Source organism: Daucus carota, chromosome 3 (genome assembly GCF_001625215.2).
Source record: "Daucus carota subsp. sativus chromosome 3, DH1 v3.0, whole genome shotgun sequence".
Lineage (NCBI taxonomy): Eukaryota > Viridiplantae > Streptophyta > Magnoliopsida > Apiales > Apiaceae > Daucus > Daucus carota.
In genome coordinates, this window is record NC_030383.2 from 61,618,342 (window position 1) to 61,645,459 (window position 27,118).

The following is a 27,118-nucleotide window of genomic DNA, read 5'->3' on the forward strand; positions in this document are numbered from 1 at the left end:
AAAAATTTGCAAAATCATAGAAATGCCCCCACAAAATTTATAAAATACATAGGTGTTTTTTGAAAATTTGCATCCTGCCCCTTGCAGGCTACCAAAATCTGCAGACAGAAGTGCATACCTGTGCTTTCTAGTTTATCAGAAATGACGATAGTCGATTTATATAAATTACTCAGCACCCTATTCAGAGTAATCTAAAATTAAACTCACATGTGACAAGTACAAATCGATAAAGTCAAGGCATCGTATAATAATTACAGAAGAGGTAGTGGTCAGATAAAGAAAAGAGGATAAAAATAGGCACTAATTTACCCTGGCTCTTGAACAAAACAGCAAGTCAGCAACAAAGCTATGCTTCTTCATAAAATAAACAGAATGAGGGCACTTATTATTTATACAAAGCCTCAATTAGTCCATTATTACCAAGAAAGCACCATGACCATAAATGTGCCATGTAAATGTTACCCCGAAATCTCATCACACCACCACTATATATACACAGAATTCGGAATTTTATATATAAGATACTATAGCTAACTACTTTAATAGGCACTAGTCAGTCTCTTGATTAATAGTAGCAATCAGCAAAATTAAATGTCGAAGAACACCCAGTCATCATCCACAGGCTCATTGCCAGTACCTATGATTTCATTTTTATATAGAAGCTCATCATCAGTTATATTTGATGAACTCGCCTTTCCACTTTTGGGGGAAGCAACCACCTCTGCTTCAGGCAACTTTTCGAATGATGCACCGAGTACAGATGAACTTGGCGAAGTTGATATAGAGGTTGTCCGACTGGAAGATAAAGATTTGCTCAAAGGGACTCCTTGGTCAAACCTGGCTTTCAGTGACTTCACATCTTGGCATATAACTGATATCTCTCCTCTGCGAGTATTAAATAATATTTAAGCGACTCATTCAGAATATATGTAGAGACACCATTATAAACTTGAAAGCCCTCGCCAACAAGAAAAAATAAATAATTGCATATAGATTCTAAAATAAGAGGTCAAAAGAGTACCTAAATTAAACGAACTACTCAACTCAGGTATCATGGAGTATGCTTATGAGCATGAATATCTTAAGATATATGCAACAGTATCTTGAAACAACAGTGGTAAAGCACCTCTAATCAATTAGATGGGTAAAACATAACTTACTGTAGCATATCGACTAATTGCCCTCGATCAATGAGGAACTCTCTCAACTGCAATAGAACAAATTAACGTAATAAGAGGTAAAGCTAATCACCAAAATTAAGTGTCATGTAACATTTAATATTGTAAATCTACCACCTTGGAATTCTCCTCGGCTTGTTGCTCCAATATCTTCGATTCTTCAGCCACCTTCTGCATCCTGCTTTCTTCACGAGCAAGACACTCAAAGGCAGAGGTTTCCTTTTCAAGCTTTTCACGCTCTGCCTCTTTGATTTCAGCTTCAGCTGAAACCAACCGCAGCTTAAGCGCTTGATGGATCTGCATAAAATTGCTTGATAAGATAACATTGCTTGATATGATATAAGGAGCCCGACTATCAGAAGAACAATGGATGAAACTCTGAATGATACCAAATTAAGTAAAACTTCCATGAATATTGGCTACATAAATAAATAAACAAATAAATAAATAGGGGAATGCCTTGAATTTAAACCCCTCCAGCTCCCACTGAATAGATACAGAAAAAAGAGCAGTGTTTCTTTGGGCCTCTCTAGCTTCAAAACAATAAGCAACTCCCTACTTAATCAACTAAAATAGATGGAGCTATTGCTATAATTTAGCATCAAAAAGTGATTTTTGATGCTAAACTTACAACATGTCTCCAGTGGTTGGTGGTATATCTTGTTCCAAATTAACTTATTCTCCAAGTACCCCATTCTTTAACAACAAATTTAGTTTTTCAAGATAACCTTACACCAAGGACCCCACTTTTTCACTTTTTGGTGTGTTGGCATTTATAGCTCCATCTATCTTTGGTTCTATATCTAGAACAAACTCTAACATTTTCTATTCTAGCACAAGATATAGAACACCATTGGAGTTGTAATTTTTAGTTTTTGTTCTATAATATAGCTATAGAACATTGGACTTGCTCTCATAGAATATAATGAGATCAGGTAAAACTTACATTTCATCTCATTACTAGAAATGCCAGCACTCCAAATTAATTAAATCAACCAGCAAAATAGTATAAGTGCTAAGAATAATAACAAACCTCATCAAGAGTTGCAAGAGCTTTGACCCTTTCATCTGACAAGCTGTGTAGGCGAGATTTGAGCTCCCTCATTTCAGTGGATAGAATAGCTTTTTCACCATATACTTCACCAGCATGCTACATCCACAGAAAATTAGTAAAGAAAGAGAAAAGATGAGGTATCTGGCCCTAATGATCAGTGTATTAAGTACTATCACGTTCATATTTGGTAGATACGCAACCATGTCATTTGCTTCCTTTGCGCGTTGCAACATCTTTTTAAGGTCTTCCACCCTAGCAAGTGTATCCAAGCCCCCATGAGCAGCCTCTTCTCTAGCTTTCTCTACAGACTTCTCTTTCATTTCCACTTCATTGATGAAGCTTAAAAGTGAATCCTTAGCTGAACGCAGTGCTATCTGCGCCATATATTATTTAATTAGGTACACTTTATCATCCCCAGAAAAATAAATCATGACCTTATGTATCAATAATGGCATCTTCTCTAAAATTATGTGTCAGTAATGTTATGTTATCTTATATTTCAACCAAATTTCTAAAGCTTATTATTTGGTGAACAGTGACCAGTGAGCACAATATTTCAGAAAGTTAGCAGCTCTTTTCCAGAAATGAAATGTTGGTTACATATAACTTCAGTTAAGATACCAGTTTGCAATAGGCCAGCTCAGATACAGCTTGCACATACTAGTCTAGATTACTTTTTAATTCAGGGAAAAAGATTTCATTTGCCGAAGACAGATACTTTCTCAACCCTATATACAATTGGTCAAAGTTTATCTGCTCCCTCCATTACCTTCTACATGTCCTTTTGACTTTATGCACATATTTAGTGTACATGAAAATGATACACAGAAAATTATTTTTTAAATTAAAATATAAAAAATAAACTTTCATTCACAATTTTTTTTTACATGCATCTTTTTTGGCACCATATATTTTTACATGTAAAAGGGGACGGCGGTAGCATAAATATACCAGTAATGAAATAAGAGCTTGAGTCCAGGTTCGGGAAGAAGCAAGCAATAGAGCCTGATAGAGAGAACATACTATATACTTTAAATTAAGCTTGTTTATAAAATCTTATGATTTATGGCAAGATAGAAGAGATATTAATCAATGTGAAAATCTTATGGTCAAGGTAGGAAATCTAGAAGAACACAAATAATTCTTACTTCAACAATTACCTATATGAAACTGCCAATAAGATATATAAGAACTTAATTTGCAAAGAAGAGATAGAAACTTTATAGTCAAATGGTAAGAAGTATGCAGCAACAACCAAAATATCAGTTTTTTATGCTGGCACAAATATAGTATTTAGCCCAAACTACAGACCTTGATAATTCAAATTAGAGGTAATAAATGAAAGCCATACCTTTTCACTTTTTTCATTCTCAATAATACCCTCAAGAAGTTCAGCACTAACCATCGGGCCAGATCGGCTGGTAACAATAGCCTCCATAGATGTCTCATCCTCAAAATCACCAATGTCACTAGCGAATAAGCTGTTCACTCCACTCTGCTCTTCTTTCTCTAAATCTTCAACTGAAACATCTGATGTAATATTCACCATATTCACATTCTGATAATCAACCATTTCACTGGAGCATATATCTCCCCCTGAAGCAGCAAGGGATGCAATGTCTGCTTCTGGTTTTTCAACTTCGGTAACTGGTGAGATTGGCTCAGTTACATGCTGACTGTTGCTTTCCGAATTATTCAGAGAGATCATTTGAACAGCTGCTGGATCCACATCAGCTACTGGAGTCACAGAACGATGATTCTTCCGTACGAGTTCATCTAAACTTGATTGTTCTTCTTCATGAAGAGACAGAGAATTCACAAAGCCATTTGTATCATTTAAAGGCTGATTACCTCGTTCAGCAAGCATAGATGATCTCCTAGGAAATATTTGATCCTCTTCTGTACTGTTTACTTGGCGCCTCCCTGATAAACTGATATTCTCACCAAACTCATCCACGGCATCTACAAACACCTGATCCTTCACCTCATTTGTAACATTACTGGGACCAGCAGATTTGAAGTTCACGAAGGGGATATCAAACTCAGCAGAAACAGATTCACCAGGTTTCCTCGATGAAACCTGTTGAGCTGCAATAACTTTTTCAGAAACTCCATAATTGACCCCAGCACCAGATGTCCCCCCACCTGTATTAGGGACTTCAACATCTGCAGGGTGCAAAAGAGCAGAATACATCACATTAGTCGTACACTAATATCAACTTAACACAATAAGCTCAACAGTATATATTGGTTGAACATGACTGGACATCTAACTATTGGCCTTAATATAACATTGGAAGAAAGAACTATTTTCATATCAAGGGTGTATCCACACATAGACATGCATTAACACAGTAGTCAGAGTGGGTAGTTACCTGTTGTTCAACGATACATACTATCAGTACTTACAGAGGAAATGTACACACCAACGCAAACTTGACAGAATTTAGCAAAAAAGAACCCAACTATCTGTTTCATAAATGTCACTTACTATTGTACTATATTGCTACAGATACAAATTACCTTCATATGGATTGGGCAAACTTGGACTATGATTGGGAGAAGTAGCAATTTTTCCGCTTTTTACAGAAAGAGATGGCACAATTTCAGAAAGAACCACCCCAACAGCCACATCAGCATCCTTAGAATTCTCAATAGCAACAGCTCTCAGTATCCGGGAATCAACCTAAAAAAAGCAAGTGCGGCAAATAAAAAGCAAACCAAACTAAACTTAATCCTGAAATAAATATTTATCTTCGCAATACGTTCCCATCAAATATTAACTTTCAGTTTATCACAGAATCAATTCATTCAAGATACTGTTATAAAGTGCACTTAAAAGCATTTGACATGAGTTCGTTTGAATTTAAGTCTTTCATTGAATCAAACTTCATCCCTAAAAAAGATCTAATCTTCATAATTGTTTTTATTAAAAGTCCAACTTAAAAGAACTTTGTCATAAAAATCATACATTATTTTTTAAGTCTTCCATCTAATCAATCTTTATCCACGAATTAATAATCTCATCTTTAAGATTTCTTTCCATAAGAAATCCATTTATCATAATATCATTCAATTTCATCCAAAACACTGTAATTAAGTACACTTGAAAGAAATTAACATGAGAATCAGAAGCATACATCAGCATTAATATCTTTCAATTATATCAAATTTCCATCCATAATATTAAAAAATTGAACGTTTCAATTTCATTCCATCAAAATCCCAATTTCTCGGAACCTATCATATAATTATCCGGTTTCAATAAAAACTACTGTAATCAACTACTCTAATAAACCCTTAAACTTAATATAACAGTCAAACATGCTACAAATCAATCTTCACCCTAAATAAAAGAACTTAATCTTATTAATTGCTTCAATCCAAAATCCAAACTTTTCAAAACCTCTTCATAAATTCATCCAATTGCATTCAAACTACTACAATCAAGTACACTTACAAGCACTTAACATGAAAATCAAGATTACACATTAACACTAACAGCGCAAATCAAGAAAGTAAAAAAGGGCTTTTGGGGTCACACAAAATCAAATACACACCTGCGGAAAAACCTCCTGCAGAACCTTATAAACTGAATTAAAACCCATCTCAACACACAAGATCTCCTCTCTGCAAACCCACAAAAAACCAATAAAAACCCACAATTTAATTAATTCAACACAATAATTTACCAAGAAAACAAAAAGGGCTATCTTAGAAAGTGTTGTAGATCAAACCCTTTTTCTCTTGTTGGCCAAGAAACAGAATTGAAAAAAGGTGGGATAAGAGTGAGGGTATTTATGTGTGTTTTATGTTGTGGTAGGAAACTGAGAAGCTGGGGGAGATGATCGGTTGATCAAGACAATATTGTAGCTAAGTAAGTGGGTATTTTCGTAATTTGCATTTGGAACTGGGGGTATTTTTGACTTAACATATTAACTTTATTGATGAATTTTTTGGTTTATTCCTAGAAGGTTCCTGGAAATTTGGGGATGTTATTATTATCATAAAACTATGAATTGTTTATTAAATTTAATTTATTATTACTGTGAATTGTTTAATTTAATTTATCATCTTATATATACATTGCAATTAGAAGAATTATTATCTAAGAAAATTGTTTGGAACTAAAGATTTATGAATTTGTGTTATCAAATATTATAGTTGATAAAGAGAAAATTATAATCACATTGATTTTGTGAGAATTTCTAGTGTCAAGTAATTTTTTATTGGCTACTAACATAGTACAAATCAATTTTGATATATTTTTAATTTTAACATGGATTAATACATAAATATTACAAATTAATTCGTTAAATGTGCTACAAACTAATTTAAAATTTTTCTTTTTACTTTTAAGCATTTTTATTACTTATTTCCTTGATTGTAGAAATCGATAATCAAAACTAATCGGTTGGCCTTCGATAAAGAGATTTATCGAAGATTTTTAATCAAATCAAAATATAATCAATGAACCGATAAAATATTTTTTAAAAATTAATCAGAAATTAATCAAAAGAATTTCAATACCTTGGAGATTTTTAGAACCTGCTTATTTCTAGTAATAGAAATTTTGGAATAAAACATAACGCTGGATATAAATAAAATTTACCATGCACAAAAAGTTTGCTGGACATACTGTAAGTCTGTAACATATATGCAATAACTTTGTGTGATTAAAACTACTGATATCTTCATGCAAATCACAAACTTTCTAAAACTCCCTTTGTAAACATTGTTGTTCTTCTCTGCAAAGAACTACATAATAGAATAGTTCTTTACAGTTCACACCCTAAACTGACAAAAACAGAACCTAAAATTGCATGGACATTTGTCCACTTCAATGAAATCTACGAACTTATACTTAAATTTACAATCTTGTAGAACTACAAGTTTTGGTAAAATGAAGTAAACAAAAACAAGGCTTAACAGAACTTTACAATTGTGATGTTTATAGACTATGTGATCATCTGTTGGCTCCTGACATCGGTTCCTTGGCGATTCTTGTTGGTCTTGAATGCGGGCTTTGTGTTTCGCCTTGCTTCCCCTGGCCGGCCTAAAGATTGGCAGAGAACATAATAAAATAGAAGCAAGCATAAAAGACAAAGTAGAGATACTATCTACATTAGCTGCCAGCAGCAGGACAATTTCCTAACGATAAAATTAGATCAATTCGCTCTTTAGTTACTATAGAAATAGCAGAGAACAGGATAAAATAGCAGCAAGCATAAATACAAAGCAGAGGTACTATCTACATTAGCTGCCAGAGCAGAACAATTTCCTAACGATAAAATTAGATTAATTCTCTGTCTTTAGTTACTGTTGAAATAAAAACACAAGTTATTCAAATGAACTACTGATGCTCTCAAATGCCATGTTTATTTTGGTGGATTATTATCCCCGGATAATTACTTGTTTTTTTCTCCAAATTTAAGGGATTAATCCCATTAATTAGATTTCAATCATCTTTTTTATTCATTCTGTGGGATTATAATACCTTCTCTCACACGACATTATAATCCCATAAAAATGAACTAGAAAGATGATCAAAATATGAATTCTTAGGATTACTATCCCTTATATTTGAGTTTAATAAGGTATTAGTCCGGGGATTATAATCCAGCTTATCTCGAAGGGAAGTAACATGCAATAGAATTCACTATTCAATACTTATGCTATTAACATTCGTTATTAAAGAAAAAGGCAGCCAAACAAAACCAGTGTTAACCTTTAGCAGGTAGGTTATGATATAATTCAAAGCACCCACAAGCAAACTAAAGTATTTCAGAAGCAGTTCACACAATTCATGGGTTGGAAATCTCAAGCAAGGAAGACATTTGCACTCTCAATCTGGTAAATTAACTATATTTGTCAGTTCTTGAAATGAAAACACATGTTAGTCGAACAAACCAATAGTCTTGCCAGCCAATAGTCAATGATACTGATTTGTTAACCATGTTCAGGGCCAGACCTAGAGATTTAGGTGCTCTAGACGAAATTTTTAAATCGTGCCATTTCTCTTAAAAGGGCGTGTAATAAAGCAATGTAGCATCTTCAGTAGATGTAGGCACAACAAAACATTTTGTTCAGATAGTAGAAGATAGTGTAAAAGAAAGTGGAATATCTGGTTCTAGATTATGAGTTTAATTCACTTGATATACATGTGTTTGTAATTATTTAATGCTTCTTGTCAGAGGGGAGCCCTAGGCAGTCACCTAACCTTAGGGCCAGCCCTGACCATGGTGTTCAGCTTATATAATGACAACTTAGAGACGACAGAAACCAGTATTCAATATTAATGACAAGCAACAAAACCACTTTCAAATTTTAGCAAGTGAGTTATTAAAGAATTCACACGGGTATCTTGTAATTGAGATCAAATTTGTAAGGTTTCTTTTAGGCCACGGAAACCTCACCAAGAACTTCAGCAATCTAAAGTATTTCACTCTTAGATTTACACATGGGACATGTTGGAAAACTTTAGCAAGAAAAAAACATTTTCACATTGATTTAGTGTTAGGAATGTTTACTCATATTATTATTAGTTCCAGTTCAAATCAAATAATACAATTCGATAAATTTAGACATAGATGAATGGACACAAAAACATATTGAGCATCATGATTGTCTTAACACTTAACATAAGTTCATTAAAATTATTAAAGAAAGAAAGAGTAACTTGCACAATGTCTTATTTTAACACACACATCAGTCAAATTTCTGAACTTGTACGATGTACTTATTTATCACTTAACTACTGATATCTATTACTTCAGTTTGCATTAACCTTTGGCATCAACTTCCGATTTGAAGGCGCGCGTGCGATTGATGAGGCAGCAGCTGCAGCAGCTACACGTATCCTGAGATAACCATAGTTTGACATCAACACTGTAAACAGCTCAAAATTGAGGTTATAAAGTAAGGCAAGAAGTTCTATATACCTTCTATGCACATCAATGTACACATCAGTCTCATCAACGATCTCCTCCTACATAGCAACAAAAAAAAAAGAGTTAAATTTTACTCATCACGTAGAAGGAGAAAACAAAAGGGATATCCATGCATATAAGAACTAAAGAGTGATGCTTTTTATGTCTTGTATATTAAATAGAAAACATTTTCAGTAAAGGAATAAGATACAGTACTTGCAAAAGCTCTTCAAATACATCTTCCAGGGTGATTATGCCAATGACTTCTCCGTCTTCAATACTATCCGCCACATCTGTTACTGTTACGCCATCCTCTGTGATCAAAGTTTGCTTATGCACCGTAGTATTTGAAGAATTATCTACTTCAACCACAAAACTATCTGATTCTTCATCGATCTCTGACAGCAGGGGGACAGTTAACTGGTGATTTCCATTAGGATATTTATTTCCAACACCTTTCTCTTCAACAGCATCTGACACAGTGTTTCCGGTCTTTGCTTTGACAACAGCTGCCATATGACTGCTCCCCTTTTGAAACTCATTGAGAATATCATACAAGGGCATATTTGCCGGTACTCTGCAATTATATTTTATGGATTTCCAACATGTCAAGTATTACTAGGGTACTAGAAAAGGTAAAAGAAACTATATTAACTTACAAGTAAATGTATACCACCATATTCTACTTGTAAATTACATACAAGCCTTAAAATGAAGCCAAGATAAAATTTCATAAGTGGTTGAGAAACAAACCTAGGGATTCTTCTGATAGAAACAGCACTAACGGGAGTCTCAGTTTCTGCTCGAACTGTTAAAAGACTTTTGACCTGTATTTCCAGACCAGAGTAAAATAAGGGAAAACCTTACAGTCAGCCAGCAAAGAGATCATCATACCTGCTTAAATTGGTAAATATAAGTTTTCATACTGACCAGTAAAAGTCCAATAATGTTATTCGTGTTCCCGGAGAAGATGGGTATTCGGCTATGACCTCGCGCAAGGATTTTTCCAATTGCTTCCCTACATGATAAGAAATAAAGAATCTGTTATTTCGAGCATTTCAGGGCATTATGTGAAAAAAAGTGAAAGTGGCGCCATATTGAATGAAGTCAGGAAATTGTAATAAATGGGTCATGCGCTTTGCGCGGTCTCAATTTCTTAACGCAATGCGTGCACAGCTGCGCGGTTTGAATTTCTTAACGCAATGCGTGCACAGCTGCGCAGTCTGAATTTCTTAACGCAATGCGTGCACAGCTGCACAGTCTGAATTTCTTAACGCAATGCGCGCACAGCTGCACAGACAAAAAAATATGGGGCATGCTTGGCAACTATCCCCATCTTTATAGAACTCAAGAAAAGAATTAGATTACATGATAAAAAGAGCTAGCTTAATACACACCAATCTAATTTGGAATTGACATCTAGTGAAAATGTGGATTCAATAGGTGTCATAGCCTCCTCCGCAGTCTGCACAAAACACAAGAAATATCAAGTCCCCAATGTCTTATCAAAGACATGCATGCAACAAGCACAATAGATAAGAAGAAATTCTGTGGTATCATTAATAAAACTACGAAACATGCCTTATAAAAAGTAATGATGAGTTATGACTTACGAGCACACACAGATATTATTTAGGATCCTCCCAAGGACTTGTAGAATTAAAATAATGTAAAGCAATATTAAGTAAGTAAAAAGTGGTAGATTTCAATTCTAATTTGGGATCAAATGAAATACGGAAACAATGATTAGAAAATTGTTATTACTTGGAAAAAATGCTACTTTCAACAAAAACAGGTGTTACAAAATGGGTATTGCTTGTGTAAAACTCGTCTGTGTAGTTATATTTGAAGAATAAAATGTTTGATTGCCCAAACTTGCAAATGAAGAGTACAAAAGAACAGCTCTTGAGTGAACTTACAAACCTTCAATGTTAAATCAAGTGCTCCACTTATGATGGTAGTCTCATCATGCGTGAGTTCACCGCCTTTACCAGCCTAAGATAGACAACATGAACCGGTCTTTTAAAAAGTAATTAAACAAAGATATGTCACTAACTGTCACAAAGTATATACAGTACTTTCAATTGCCGGACAATGTTGCGGCTTATAACAAAGCATATACCTCTTGGCCATGAATAGAGACGAGAGCTTTCAGTTGCGGACGCCTGAATAAAACATGATTATGTCCCAAGGCAGCATCAAGAACCTGAAAATGTCAGTAAACGATTAAGGACCAAAGATTTGGTGATGCACCTGTGTTAGAAGGAGCTTAAAATGTGAATATGTGATTACAGTCTAAAAAGATTACATATACAGAACATAAGGAGATTCAGGAATATAGTGACCACTTCTATACAAACAGATACTTAACAAAAGTTCAATAATAATATTCAAGTCTTCACCAAAGCGAGTGAGAAGAGTAAAGCACAAGCTAGCAATTTTCTCAAGATGGTAGTTTTGTTTTAATTCATTTGTCTCCGCAGTATACCTCACCACATTCACCTTGAAAGGTGTCAAGTCCAAGTCAGATTAGAACACAAAATAATATGTAAATGAGCAACAAGTACATAAAATTACCTTTCCTATAGGATATGCAATAGGATAGCAGAGCATCATCAAAGATCGAACAAGCCACACGAGATTGGCACCGACAGCAAGCCCGTATCTGCTGCATATGGCTTGCGGGATAATCTGAAATAGCATGTAGAAAGTTTGTCAAGTTTTTGTAAACTTCCTCTAAAAACATATTACCATGATAAATTGATAGAAATAATTACCTCTCCGAAAATAAGTACAAAAGTCACTGACAGCCCAACGGCAACAACAGGATGAAAAATCCTATCCAGGAATATTGGGAGAGCCTACAGGAAGCATTGATCAAGGAACCAGAGTCAGTATATTTGTAAAAAGTAACGAATAAGATGGAAAATTCAGAGCACAAAAAAACATTTTAACAATTAACATTTAACACTTAATGATTTCCCAATTTAATACGTCGAAGTTAGAACCAAGAAAAGCATTCCAAATTAGATGTATAGCAGTACAGAAATTTGCTAGAAAATATATTTCACAAGACAAATAATCAAAAGAGATATTAGAGCTAGAACAAGAACACATAAATAGATAACAATCAGCTCATTGACATAAACAAATACCAAACAAATTCGAAATCAAAACATAAGTACATAACCCAAAGTTACCTCCATAGCTGCCGCATTACACAAAAGCAAGGTAACAAGAAGCTGATGTTGCTTCTGGACAACCGGAAATATAGCAGCTGAGACAAGAAAACCGAAATTAATATACCTTCCCCTAATCAACTCGAAAGAAAAAAAAACATTCACATAATAATTTCCCAAACCAATTCAATAGTCTTCAAAGAATAAATTAGCATAAATTAATCAACAAAAATATCATCAACAATACTGGTCAACAAATAAATTAGCAAATTAGCACACAAAAATTCCGTCAGTTAGTCGAATTTCGGAATTTTGAACTTTCAATGTTTCGACTTTAATAACATGTCACCTGCTTGCCTCTTCTCCTTATCACTGCCACTCCTCTGCAAAATCTCCAGCTCCACAACTCCAAGCGACATCAATCCCAACGTAAGCCCGGACATGATCCCCGCAAACAGCACCAGAATGCACGAAACTCCGGCATAAACATACCACTTAAGTGATCCAAACACAATCTCCTCTCCCCCACCGCCGCCGAAATTCCTGCCAGCCCACAAGCCAAACAAGCTCACCGAGCTCATGCTCACCACCCTCATGATCTCCGGCCAAAAGGGTCGTCGGAAAACTACCTTGCCGCCGGATATTCAAAGTGGTTAGGTGGGAAAGTCAGTGAGAATTAGTTGAAGAAACAAAGTGAATAAACAATAGTATATATACTACTATATAGCATAGCAGCCAGGAGAGTGTCTTATGTTTATGTTTATCATAAGCGCGTAGGTAGAAACATGTGTGAGTTGAGATAGAGATGGAGAAACATGTGTGTGAGTTTGGCTTTGAACGGCATGTGTTGGGGATTTGCATCAAGTGTGACATAATAAAGGAGGGTATGAGAAAGAATGCAACTTTAATTTGGACTAGTGTTTCCATTTATGGTAGTGTGCGTGATGTGTGTTTTTGGGGAGGAAGTTTTGATATGGATGGATGGGAATTGCTTGGTTTCTTGATTTAAATTGGGATTTATCATGTGGGGGAGGTTCATAGGTGTGTGTTAATGAAAATCTTGTGATACAAATATTGTGGTTTTAGAAGTTTATTGTTATTATATGGTGGGATTGATAATGTTTTACAAAATAAGATTAGCTGGTTGTAATTGTTGGTTAAATTGGATGAGGATTTTATGTAAAATTTGTCAAATTTGAAAGACATTTTGCTTCGATGTTATTGACTATATTGGATGAGTATAATTTAAAAATGGTACTCCCTCCGTCCCAGCCAATTCTTTACGTTTGGTTTGGGCACGGAGGTTAAGAAATATGTATAAAGTAGTGGAAAAGATGAAGAAAAGTGGGTGAAGTGGTGGGACCCATCAATTTTTAATGAATAAAAGAGAGATAGTGGAGTAAAAGTAGTGTGAAAAGGGAGTAAAAGTAGTGTGAAAAGGGAGGAAAAGTTGGGAAATGGTGGGACCCATTGACTATATTTGGTAAGTTTTGGAATGTAAAGAATTGGATGGGACATCCCAAAAAGGAAACTGTAAAGAACCTGGTGGGACGGAGGGAGTATCTTATTAATATTTTAGATTGTTGTAAATTGAATATATCACTTTAGTATGGTAACAAGTGATGTTAATCTTTCTACAAATTTCTTATAATATATTTGTTTATAGTAGGTTGACTATAATTATAGAAAATGGATGAATATGATTGGAGTGATTTTTTAAAAGATTGGGTATATTTTTTATTTTTAATATGTCCACTCAGCTTTTTAGCTAAGCTTTTTCCATGGTTGATAACTTGAGATGCTCTTATACTATGACTGTATACGGTTATTAAAAGAGATATATAGAATATAGGTGATGTTTTAATTAATTATAATATTTTTACTCATATTTGAAAGTGTTAAGAAAATCACGTCTAAAATAATAATTTTATAACATTTATTTCAAATGAAAATTTAGAATTTAAATTATTAATTAATATAAAATTAAAACTTTAGAAAATATAATTATTAATTTTTAAATTTAAACATACGTGTCAAAATTTTAAACTATCATCTAAAACGAGACATAAGTACTCCCTCCGTCCCAGCCAATTCTTTACGTTTGGTTTGGGCACGGAGGTTAAGAAATATGTATAAAGTAGTGGAAAAGAGAAAGAAAAGTGGGTGAAGTGGCGGGACCCATCAATTTTTGGTGGGACCCATTTACTATTTTTGGTAAGTTTTGAAATGTAAAGAATTGGATGGGACATCCCAAAAAGGAAACTGTAAAGAATCTGGTGGGATGGAGGGAGTATCAAAAAGGAAGAGAAAAGGACGGCGTTGCGAGGCCCGAGAAAAGTAGCTGTATTTCCTGTTTATGGTATGGTGCATGATGTGTGTTTTGGTTTTGGAAGTTTGGATATAGATGAATGGAAAGTAGAGCATCTCCAACGGTGTTGGCTATAATCGTTGGCTAAATTGGACCTGTAAGATATTATGTAAAATTTGCTGAACCTGTAAGACATTTTGCTTCAATGGTACTGGCTATATTGGTTGGCTATAATTTAAAAATAGCATGTTATTAATATTTTAAATTGTTAAGATAGAATATACCAATTCAATATGGTAATAAATGATGTACAATCTTCTTACAGATTTTCTTACAGACCTGTAGAGGTTCGACAAATTTAGCCATCCATAGGAGGTTGGCTAAATTTATAGACAACAGCTGAGCATGGTTGGAGTTGAGTTTTTGAAACTGTTGGCTAAATTTTTTTATTTTAAGTATGTCAACTCACCTTTTAGCCAAGGGTTTTAGATGGTTGGAGATGCTCTTATTGGGTTTTCTTAATTTGAATTGGAATCTATCGTTTGGTTCAGGTTTTGCGAATAGTTTTCGGGTCACATATATATATATTTCTACCGAAATTTTTGTGTACAAATTTTGTTATTTTAAAATATTATTATTATTTTCTCGTAGTATGATGAGAATGACGAGAATTTCATTAGAACATCTCTACTGGTGTTCTAAGATGTCTTATTGTGATTTTTAAAATATATATTTCCTCCGTCCGTCCAATAATTTATATTTCAAAACTTATCAAAAATAATAAATATGTTTCATTTTTTTCTTACTTTTCTTTTCTTTTCATACTACTATTGCCTCGTTATCTTTCTTTAATACATTAAAAATCAATTAGTCTCACCACTTTACATACTTTTCTTTCTCTTTTCCCCCGAGCTATATATAAAGGATTGGTTGGACGGAGGGAGTAATTATAATTAAATTTCTAAAAATAGATTTCTATAAAAATTAATTAAATGACAACTCTAATAATAATCCACATTTGAATTTTATATTAAATTTAAATTATATTAGTAAAATGATAATAAAACTTGTGGGAAAGTTATGTAAAAAATATAACTAAATTATGAATAATTGTACGGATCATTAAAGTAACTCGAGAGTAAGGTTGAAGAAGAAACAATGAGGTTTAATTTAAATTTATTTTCTCATAAAATTTTGCATGTCATCAAATTGCCAGTTCACTCTAAAGAAAATGCATATCTCGTGTTTGCATAGTTGACGAGGACGCAAAATGTGAATAAATAAAATAAGAACGTTCTTCGGTGCTTGTTTCCATGTTTTAAAATTATATATTTATAGACACATAAATCCAAAATTAATGTTTCAGATATATAAATTTTCCACGAAATGACCTAGCATAGTTGTTGCATACGACTTTGGCCGCAATTTTATACCCAAAAATAAGTAATAATTCTGTACTTAAAAGCAAGTAAAATTTGTTTTTAAATAAAGGTTCCATATTTTTGAAAGAAATTCATCAATTTTTGTAATCAACTATAGAATTCTGATTCAAACTCCACCATAAATTTACTTTTTCATATTACCTAAACAACATAAATATTTAAAATATTATTTAATTGTAATATGATTTTATGAAAATATAAATTAACCCGTATTTTTATAAACCGTAATGTAGTTATGCCCAAACATTATTTTAATTAATCGAAATATTAGCGTCCAGCTATGAAGTTTTAAATACATAATTAAGTATTAGTCAAGTTGGTCTTTCTATAGATTAACAAAGCACGTGGAATCTAAAATGCATTTTATATATGGTCGAGTCAATTCAGTGATGTATAAAGAATTGTTGTTAAAATAATATTGAAAGAAGATATGACGTGCTTAGAAAGTTAGAAATTTAAATCTTATATATGATGGGGACACATTTTGTCCGAGATTTTAGCATTCGTTTCGCCTTGTACAATTGAAAATTTGGAATCTTTTAGGTGTTTTTATATTATTTTTAGCATATATTTTTATGAATTAATTGTTAAATTATTAAAACCAAGTGGATGAAGAAAATATAATATAGTATCATTTTTTTTAATGGTGTACTTTCTCATAATAGAGTAAAATCTCAAATAAAAATTCTTTTCATTATAAAATTTTTATCATCATCCCAAAAATATGTAAAATATTATGGAAATTTAAACAATAAAATTTTACATTCCAAAGAAGATCGAGCTGGACGTGTTTGTGTTTGTGTGTTTGATGTGGGTACTTTGGAAGCTTTGTGATGGAGTACCATAGCACATGTTTTACGTTAAATAGTTTTATTAATTTTTTTTCCTCTTCCATCACATAGGGTGAATACTCTCTTGTCAAATACTTTATTTTAATAAAAATCTTCTTTTATTATAAAATAAATTAAGCTAACTAACAAATTGAAGGATATTTTATTTATCAAATAACGTGATAACTGATTTTCATTTAATGATTTATATGGATATTATGATGAATAATAGATTACCAGCTAAAATTTTGGGTTAATAATCAAGTGAGTCACCAGAGTGGGCTCAATATATCAAGTTGGTCACTGAACTCAAAACCGTCTCAAATTGGTCACTTAAGTCGGTTACACGTATCTTTAAATATGAGCTGAAGGATTAAAAATATTATTTACAGGAGTTTATGCATTATTCTTGAATGATACCACAACTAAGTACAATGTTATGACTTCTGGTATTTATAATAATATATTTTGATTTTATCAAGTTTATTTATTATTTATTTTTAATTAAAATAAAGGAATTAACTATATAATAAAAAATAAATAACAAATAAACTTGATAAAATCTAAATATATTAGCATAAATACTAGAAGTCATAACCTTGTACTAAGTTGTGGTAACATTCAAGAATAATGTGTAAATCTATATAAATAATACTTTTAATCTTTGAACTCATATTTAAAGATACATGTAACTGACTCAAGTGACTAATTTGAGACGGTTTTGAGTTCAATGACCAACTTGATATATTGAGTCCACTTTGATGACTCACTTGATTATTAACCCCTAAAATTTTTATTAAAAAATCAGGAATTTAATGATTTATATGGATATTATGATGAATAATAAATTACCAGCTAAAATTTTTATAAAAAAATCAGGAACAATTTTTGGCGGGTAACATTTTCCCCATAATAAATCAACAGTTGTTAACATATCCCCTAGAATGGTCTTTCCTTGTCTAGTACTAGCTAATTTGATCTTATGAGCTAACATGCAATGAGTAGTTGTTGTCTTTCTACAACTTTATATTGGCCACAGAACTTGAAGCTGTAACAATTGTTTGGCAGAATGGTGAGAAGTAGGAGCAGTTATTACTTGTGTGAAGAACTTATAATCGAGATACTTTTATTGTTGCCTGTACGATCACTTGTCCGGTGCAAATCCGTCTGCAAATCGTGGCATTCCATTATATGTGATCCATGATTCATCCACGCTCACCTTCCTGATTCGATGAAAAAAATTAGCCTATAGCAACAAGGCTCGAAGAATTGGTCACTTGCAGGTAAGCCCTTCTCCTAAGACCTCGAGTTTTTGGCAGAATTGGTCACTTAACATATTATGTTCCACCATGCACCACATAGTTAACATACGAGTTGTGTCAGTGGTTATAGTACTAGATCGATCTGCTGAATATATTGTTCATGACTACAAAAATAACAAGTTTACTTTTCCAACTCGTTCTACTGATGAGTTCTTGTACTTTCGTGTTTCATGTAAATGGATATCTCAGCAGTCTATATCTGGAATGTATGTTTACCATCGATTTGAGCTTCTTATTGTCTGAAACTTAATGAGTTTGCGACTGACCATTATAAATGATGAGCTCCTCCCTCCTCTGGCTTAATAAGAGGTCGAAGACTCGAGCCTCAGTTAAAGATCTGGCACTGTGACAGTGTGACTCTTAAAAAATCTGCAGACTGCAACTGAGATTCGACAAAAACAAAATGTTTATGAAAAATTTGGTCTTTTGTACATAAGTCTCACATGATTAGACAACAGCTCTCAAATCTCAGTCACTTTATTCTCCAAGTGTAAAATAACTAATGCTGTTTAGTGGCCACAACAGGAAAGACACAACAAATTCGTCGATGAAGCCAAAATTGTAAAACACTTTATCAAGTGGAACTTCACATCTCACACTTCTAATAAGTTGCAGTCACCATGGCTGTCTCGATGGCCGCCCCTCTGACAGATGTGTCCATGTAGTACTTCTTAGACTCGAAAGTGCTGAGAAATTGGCTCACTATAGCCCTGCTTGGCGCTGCCACAAGCTCGTCCCACGCCTTATCAGACCTCCTGCCCTGCTTCAGAAACGCGTCTGTTGCATCAAGCCTATGAATCTTCCATTTCTTATTGGTTCTTAGTCGATGAATTTTTTCCACCTGACGACAAGCTAATTTACACGTGTTTTTCTTCACCTCATCTATTGCTTTTTTAAGTAATTTTTTCCGAGTTTCCAGATCAGCAAACCGTTCTGCTCTGAAATAGTGATCAAATTCGGGTAAACCTATCGACTTCTTGACACCTCTCGAATAATCACCATCTAAACTAAACATCTGCCTTGCCTCATTCACCATTCCATTGTCAACCATCTGATCAACGCGGTCTGACACGAATCTCTGGAGGACTGGCATTGAGACATCCACCCAAAGGAAACAACACTCGTACCTCGATCTGAATTGATGAATTTCATCGTCCACGAGAGCCTCAATGAACGAATTCGAGCCTCCAACAATAATTGGAAGCTGGCCTCGTCCCACGGTTGATCTCATAGCTAGTGAAGCCATGTTGCAGAAATTCGTTGATGTGAAATCTGCATTAGCATCAATTATGCCTAATAGATGGTGAGGGACTCCACATGATTCCTCCTCACTGATCTTATTCGTGATCACGTCTAGGCCTTCGTAGACTTGCATTTTGTCAGAGTTCACTACTTCGCCACTGAACCGAGTTGCCACGTCTATTGAGAGCTTGGACTTCCCGGTTCCAGTGGCTCCCATGACAACCACAACCTTCTCTTTTGACGTCCTGGAGCCGTGGAGAAATGGCAGGACGTGCCTGCCATCAGGCATGTTTAGGGAAGGACTAATTTGTTTGCACGTGAACATCGACATTTTTATTTTTTTGCACGAGTCTTGTGCTCTGGGAACGCCTTTTAGTATCCTGATCGTTCTCCCAAGTCTTGTGCACTGGGAACGTCTTTTAGTATCCTGATCGTTCTCCTGATCCTCTGAGACGCGAGTCTTCGATCACATGAGGTGGATTTGCATAGTGGAGAGGAGAGATTCAAATGTCGTTGCAGAGAGGCAAAACAGAGTGGGGATGAGTGGAGAAAAGAATAAAATGTTTTGTTGGTTAGACCCAAGCTGCTGCTTATTTATATAGCAATACAAGGGATGCATGGGGCAGGGGATTTTATACTGGTTGCCACAGAGAGTTGAGGAAAAAACAAGAATTTTTATGCGTAAAAAACAAGTGGATCAGTGGCACCAAGAGAGAACATTTTGAAAATGTTCTGTATTTCTCACCTTTGTGAATTCTCTGATCTTATTTCTGGCTCTGCAAACTGTGAACTGTTGTTCTCTGTGTGTAGTTTGATAATATTATTGCGGTACGGGTCCCGTAACATATTTTTCAGCGAGTAAAACGCTTTACAACTTAATTCTAAATTTTTGATGTGTATACAAAAATGCTAAAGTATCATTTAGTGAAAAATTGTCTTATACTAAGTGCTCGCTTGGTCGCGTCTCCTGTACTGAATTTCAACTTTCCAGAATGTAGTTAAAGATGAAATTGTTTTGTTGACAAAAATAAGAAAAAAACAACTTTGATGAAGTATGAATATCCATGATATGTAGAGGACCTAGGACGATAGAGGATAAGCACTTAATCACTAGCTCCCTGTGAATTTTAATTACCGGGAAACTACTACTTCTGATAGAAAGTTAATTCCCGAACAAGCACTAAGATTTTTCATGTGTAGCGTTCTTTTCTGTTTGCCATATGCGATAACATTTGTATATTCTCTACTAGCTGCCTGCTATCGCAAAGAAATAATACCATCAGGTGGGAAAGTTCGCAAGTTTCTCATATGAATCACAAGGATTCAAATCACAAATTTGCGGATAGTAATGTATCAGAGGCAGGAGAGTAATCATAGGGACACCATTATTTTATTAAAAATATAAGATAAGCAGGACATATTTTGCATAATAATACATTTTATGCATTCTGATTAGAAAATATCAATAATCTCCAAAAAAAATTAAGAAAATAGTGTTAGTAAAACTAATATGATAATATATTTTGTAATGTTTCATTTCAAGAATATATATAATCTCCAAAAATCCTTAAAAAATTGGTCCTCATAAAATCAAATCATAAACTTTTTAGCATTGGAGTTCGTTGAGATGAATCTATTGGTACTTTGTGTGATTATTGTGTTGACCTTCGTTGAGATGAATCTATTGTTTTAACATCCTTTTCGGTGGGCGATTACGATACTTTGTGTGATTATTGTGTTGAGTGGATTCAACTCAAGTCTTACATCGGACAAATAAAGAAAATTTATCAAAAACTCCATTAGTATAAGGCTTTTTGGGAGGAGTCCAAAAACAAATCCGTGCGGACTTAGTCACGGCTCAGAGCGGACCAAACGGATAATAACATACTAATGCGGAGTTAATGAGTGTTACGCTGTCAACATATTGCAAGTACATGGCAAGAGTGATTAATCTCCATAGTACGGACAAATTAAGGTAAAGAAGATGGTTCCATGTGAAGAATATGGTTCCAAGAGTAGTTTAACAAGTCTTAAAAGTTCTGGTTGCTTGACCATTTGACCTGGATTACTCTCTAGATATTTTTGTAAAATTTATCAGAAGAAAATTCCAGAATTTCCAGAGAATTATTCACCAAAAAATTGTTTTCAAGAAACTTCTCATGAAAAACTTTTTACAAGGACTTTCCATTCAAATGATATATATGAAAACTGTTGGTTAAGAAATAATTATTAATAAAAATGTTTCCCAAAATAAAACTACTATTCAAAAAACAATTTGAGCCTTATTTTGGAGAATATATTACTTTGTTCAAATGAGAAAGTCATTTCAATGAATTTATCTCTTTTTTTGTGAAGATTTTCATCTCTTGAAAAATTATTTTATTTTTATGGGAAAAAAAAAAAGAAACACTAAAAAATTCAAAGATTGTTTTTCATAAAGTCAGGCAAATTTAAAAAATACTTTTATAAACATATTTTAATCAAATAAATGACAGATAAATCAAAAAAAATTCAAAAAATTACTATTTACTCCACTGATCTTCAGCAAACTAACTGAGCGTGAATATGCAAGTCTCTATCAATCGAATCATTAAAAATGTCAATGACTTTGATTAAAGTTTCTCTTGTGATTAGACTCGTCGATATACAAAATGGGTCACACATCACTTAAGATAATTCTTATTTATGGTAATGGGAGTATAATGCCAATTATAGTAATGTAAATTACCTTAAAGTTGATTATATATGTTATCATTATCTATTAAACGACAAAAAAAGAAAGAAAGATTAAAAAAGAATAATATATATGTTCTGAAATTGACTAAAAGGATTTGTCAAAACACTAGTTGAATTAGACGAGACTGAGCGTGCTTTATATAATGCATGGCACATAACATTCGATTCCTAGTGCATTTGCTAGTGAGTGGTTTGAAAATTATTACTAACTTTGTAGTTGGCACCAATTTTAGCTTTTATTCTTCTTGTTTTTGTCATATTTGGAGATTTACATACACATACGAGTCCGTACACAAAGTTTTATATTCTTCTCATGATAGATATGATCAAATTTATGGTGGTTATTCTCAAAACTTATCATAAATATTAGGTAAATTTATCGAAAATCAGGAATGACAAGTCGATGAATGTGTGTATTTTTATATGAATATGAGAATATGAGGGGTGCATTCAGATGAGATTTTAATGTATCATAAATATTATATGAATTTTTTTGAATTTTATTTTATTTTAATTTTATGCGGATTGTAAATAAAATATCATAGAACTGATGTAGAGCCTTCAAAATTTAAGCGCAATATTTCAAATTTTCATGGATTATGATGGTATTTCAAAAAATATGAAATACCCTGAAAATTTTAACAAAATCCATCATCTTAGAAAATACAAACGAATCATCGGCATCAAATATTATCATATTTTCATGAATTTTAATTAATTTCAGTTGAATATATCAAATTTTTATACATAATTTAAAACGCTAATTAAATGTTCCAAATTTTTTAGTATAAAATCTTAATTGACTAACTCAAGTCTTCGATGTATATTTTAAAATTCTTTTTAAACACATTGAGATTTCACAAGTGAAACATTTCTTTAAAATCTCAATTGAATATACCTCTTAATCTTTGTCACCGCGACAATGACCATATACATTTTTGCTGGTATATGTATTTTTGAATATATACAATAAATTTATCTTTAAATTTCAAATTAAGCGAGAATCGAAATTAAAGTTATGGGCACATCCCCGTGACGAAGAGACGCTGTTAGGGAGGCAATTGCCTAAAAACATGTAACGACCCTTCAATTTTGTAGAGGATGGTGGTATTTAGATGGTTTCCAATTGTGTAGTATTATCCTTAGTTGACTCATTAGTGCTTGGCCCTCAAGTCCACCATCCCAAACATATATGGAGCACCTCTATAGCTTTTCTCTTTTTTTGTTTTATTACCCGAATAACGGTTTTATTTTTTGTTAAGATTACTCTAAAATTTCATTTGTACCTTCGAACAAGACATGTGATATTGTGATACATGGCTCATCTGATCTTGCTTGATTGTAGAGTCAATTGAATATAATTGTAAGTTGACATGTAAGAGTGTGAAGTCTCAACCACGTGGATCAGCTGGTTACACCCTTTTTCAGTAAGCCAAAGATAAATACTATGTTTAATATTTCTGTAAAATATAATTTTACAAATTAAAACTTATTTTCAATATAAGATAATAAAAATTAAAAATAAGTTACAAAATTATATTTATAAAATATTAATCTGTGTGCCGAGCAATGTAAAAATATATATATATAAATGAGTGAGACATAGGAGTTCTTTAAAGGGTCCGTGTACCTCAAGTAGGTATCTTAGCATCAATATTTTCAGCATACATTCAATTGAACCCAGTTATCGGGAATTGAAATCTAATCTCATGCATAGGTGTTTGGATTAGTTATTTGGTGCTATGGAATGAGAACCTCGATCATTTTAGGTGGTTAAATCATACCCTTGCCATCTCTTGGATTTCTATATCATTCTCATTCTCGTTAAATCTCATTCTCATACTCTCCATCCCATTTTCGATTCACAATCCCAACCCTAATCTAAACATCCCCGTAGATTACCTAATCTTAACAAGATGTTATAATATCATTCAGCAAAAAATTAGTCTAACTCTAAAAATTTCACGTTCGAAATATTTTTTCCACTGTGCTATTGATATATACAGTATATATGCTACGATCTTTAAAACCTATCATAGAAATTTTTAGTGGAAAAAGATGGCTAGGAATGATTTCAGACACTAATCGAAATCCCATTTCGGGTAATTAGACTAATAAGATTTCGTTATAAAGGATACTTGAAACTCAATTCAAATTCGACCTAATTACAACTTGTTTGATTGAAATAAAAATTATAAATCACGTAAAATTGACCGCTGATTGTTATAATTTAATTCTGTTACATTTAAATATTTAATTATACTAAAATATAAATAATTTTAATTTTACCCATAATTGACCTGTATACAATTTCGGACAAGAATAGATTCCGAAGCTACCACCCTTGTCCTTGCGTGCTATATCTCACCGCAAAACATGTATCAATGGGATCAAATCTAAAGAATGGACTTTATAAAAATCTAAAGAATAGACTAATTACGAATATTAAGTGATTAAACATGTTTGTGGAGTTCTAATGATCAAAAGTAAAGATATATTTGATTGATTGAGCCAAATGTTAGACTCGTAATCAAAAGTCATATTATACTCGATTGAAGTTGAAGTTATATATAGTTAATGGATTGATGCCACAAACGAGCACTAGCTAGCACTACTACCGTCTGCATTTCTTTGGTAGACCATATTTGGACTTAAAAATTCATGCTAGCTGCATCATACGTCCCGGTCGTCTGTTTATATATGATTATAAATGCATGGAGGTTAAGAAATATGTTTAAAGAGTAGGAAAAAAAAAAAAAAGTGGTAAAATAGTGGACGCATTGATTTTTAATGTATAAAAGAGATGATTAAATAAAAATAGAGTGTAAATGGAAGAAAAGTGGAGAAATAGTAGACTCGTTAACTTTTTTTGATAATTTTAAAATATAAAAAATTACCACTCAAAAAAAAAACTGTAAAAATGATTGGATAGAGGGAGTACATTTTAGTTTGTAATTGCAAAGCATTATTCTTAACTACAGTTAAACCTCTTTAAAGTAATACCCCTGGGATCGGGAAAAAATATTACTTTACCGAATTTATTATTTTATTGATATAATAATATTTTATTACTTTATTGATAAAATAATATTTTATTATTTTACCGAATTTTTATATGTTTATAAATTATAATTCATTATTTTTAAAAACAAGAATCAGTCAAATGCAATGTATTTGATTTGAAATTACTTTTATAATAATTAATCATATGTGAAAACTAAATTCATGCATGCACTAGATAGAGTATACATGTTATAATATGAGCAAAACATACTGGAATTATTTATCCTTTACATAAAGTCAAGGATGCGGTTATTTTTTTGCCTTGGTGCAAAGAAAAAACACGCTACCATAGATTCATATTTTAAAAAGGACTGAATTTTGAATTCATATACATTATATATGTATATAAACACACACATATATAATTCATGAATTATTACTTTACATATACCTGGGCCTTTAATGAATTTCTAAAATTTTATTATCTTATGCTTTTAGCGAAAATATTACTTTACGACATTGGCCCAAGTTGGGACCGACAAAATTTATTACTTAAGCGAGGTTATTACTTTATCGGATATTACTTAATCGAGGTTTAACTGTATTATCGTTACACTACTGCAACCAGTGACGGAGGGAGGGGTCCGGGGTGGCTGCCTTAGGTTTGTGATTTTTTTAATATATTATTAAGGAAATGTTGATGCGTAAAATCAGATACAAAATCTTTCACAAAATAATAAGTATTAAGTTTTGATTAGATTGATATTCTATATGTTTATTAATAACGTCAATTAAGACATCCTACTTTCATTATCATCTCAATTTTTACAAATTTTTATATTCAGTTTTGTGGATACAACATTACTCATAGATGTTATTTGTATTTATTTAATATTTGAAGTATAACTATTTTTTTTGTTTATAAATTTTAATAATATGAGATGCCCGGCCGATAAGACATTTTTAGTAATTTGGATGCCGGATCATATCTTTTTACCCTCCCTGTTTTGTCGGTAAGTCTCATTGCTTAGAACTCATTGAGCTATTTTTCTCTTAAATCTTCTTCATTAGCAATAATTAAATAATTAAAATATTCCAATGAAAGGCCAAGATAGGGATTAAGCTTGCTCATAAAAATCTAAAGAAAATGATTTTTATTGCTGATCTCAGTATGAGATATTGTATATAATATTTTTTGAGTTCAAGTTACAATTTTTCAAATGGGGATATAAAAAACTTGTAGTTAGTAGTTTTTAAAATGAATAAACATATTTATTGTATATATATAATCCTAAAAAGACTACGATGCTTGTAGTCACCGGAGAATCAAACACAAAATTTTCTTTTTGAAGAGAAAGAGATAAATTCAATAAATAACAGTCATACGACATCATCGAGTCGAACAAACATAAATTAGATTAACATGCATGTCTTCATACTCGAGATGAGACAATTAATCGATGTTGAAATTGACGATGATATATTTATGAATACATCCTCTGTGTTCACCATCTTTTTCAAAAAATTCGTTTGAGCTATCAACCACAAATACAATTCTCGAAATACCTTTATCAATAAATCCAAACCTACTCTCACGAAGCAAGAGGAGAAAAATCACACACGCCCACTAAGGAGAAACTCAAACTATAATTAAAACACACGAGAGTAAATCCAACTGCAAAGTAAAACTATTAGATCTGCACCACGAAATCAACCCACTCTCATACGAGTTCTAATTAGGGCTGAGCATTCGGTCGGTTCGGTTCAAAACCGAACCGAACCGAAAAAACCGAAAACCGAATTGTAAATTTTTTTAAAACCGAACCGAACCGAAATATTATTCTAAACCGAACCGAACTAACCGAATTATTTCGGTTCGGTTTCGGTTTCGATTT

General features: G+C 32.8%; 3 protein-coding genes across 3 annotated transcripts; all 3 read right to left on the reverse strand.

The window, feature by feature from the left end:
* Positions 1-327: 327 nt before the first annotated feature.
* LOC108214905 (uncharacterized) lies at positions 328-6,110 on the reverse strand. The gene is made up of 9 exons (XM_017387146.2): positions 5,970-6,110; positions 5,793-5,862; positions 4,756-4,918; positions 3,584-4,398; positions 2,433-2,606; positions 2,212-2,328; positions 1,296-1,475; positions 1,161-1,207; positions 328-885 (listed from the first exon to the last, which is right to left on the reverse strand). The coding sequence occupies exons 2-9, from the start codon at positions 5,838-5,840 to the stop codon at positions 588-590; spliced, it is 1,842 nt and encodes a 613-aa protein (XP_017242635.1). The 5' UTR covers positions 5,841-5,862; positions 5,970-6,110; the 3' UTR covers positions 328-587.
* A 758-nt stretch (positions 6,111-6,868) lies between these two features.
* Positions 6,869-13,184, reverse strand: LOC108215447 (DUF21 domain-containing protein At4g14240-like). The gene is made up of 13 exons (XM_017387952.2): positions 12,690-13,184; positions 12,362-12,438; positions 11,939-12,022; positions 11,739-11,852; positions 11,284-11,367; positions 11,085-11,156; positions 10,559-10,626; positions 10,092-10,179; positions 9,915-9,988; positions 9,378-9,738; positions 9,174-9,220; positions 9,020-9,092; positions 6,869-7,288 (listed from the first exon to the last, which is right to left on the reverse strand). Exons 1-13 carry the CDS (start codon positions 12,934-12,936, stop codon positions 7,199-7,201), a joined length of 1,479 nt encoding a protein of 492 aa, XP_017243441.1. The 5' UTR covers positions 12,937-13,184; the 3' UTR covers positions 6,869-7,198.
* Positions 13,185-17,926: 4,742 nt separating this feature from the next.
* On the reverse strand, positions 17,927-20,094 carry LOC108215448 (adenylate isopentenyltransferase 3, chloroplastic). The gene has a single exon (XM_017387953.2). It carries the CDS (start codon positions 19,813-19,815, stop codon positions 18,844-18,846), a length of 972 nt encoding a protein of 323 aa, XP_017243442.1. The 5' UTR covers positions 19,816-20,094; the 3' UTR covers positions 17,927-18,843.
* Between the last annotated feature and the right edge of the window lie 7,024 nt (positions 20,095-27,118).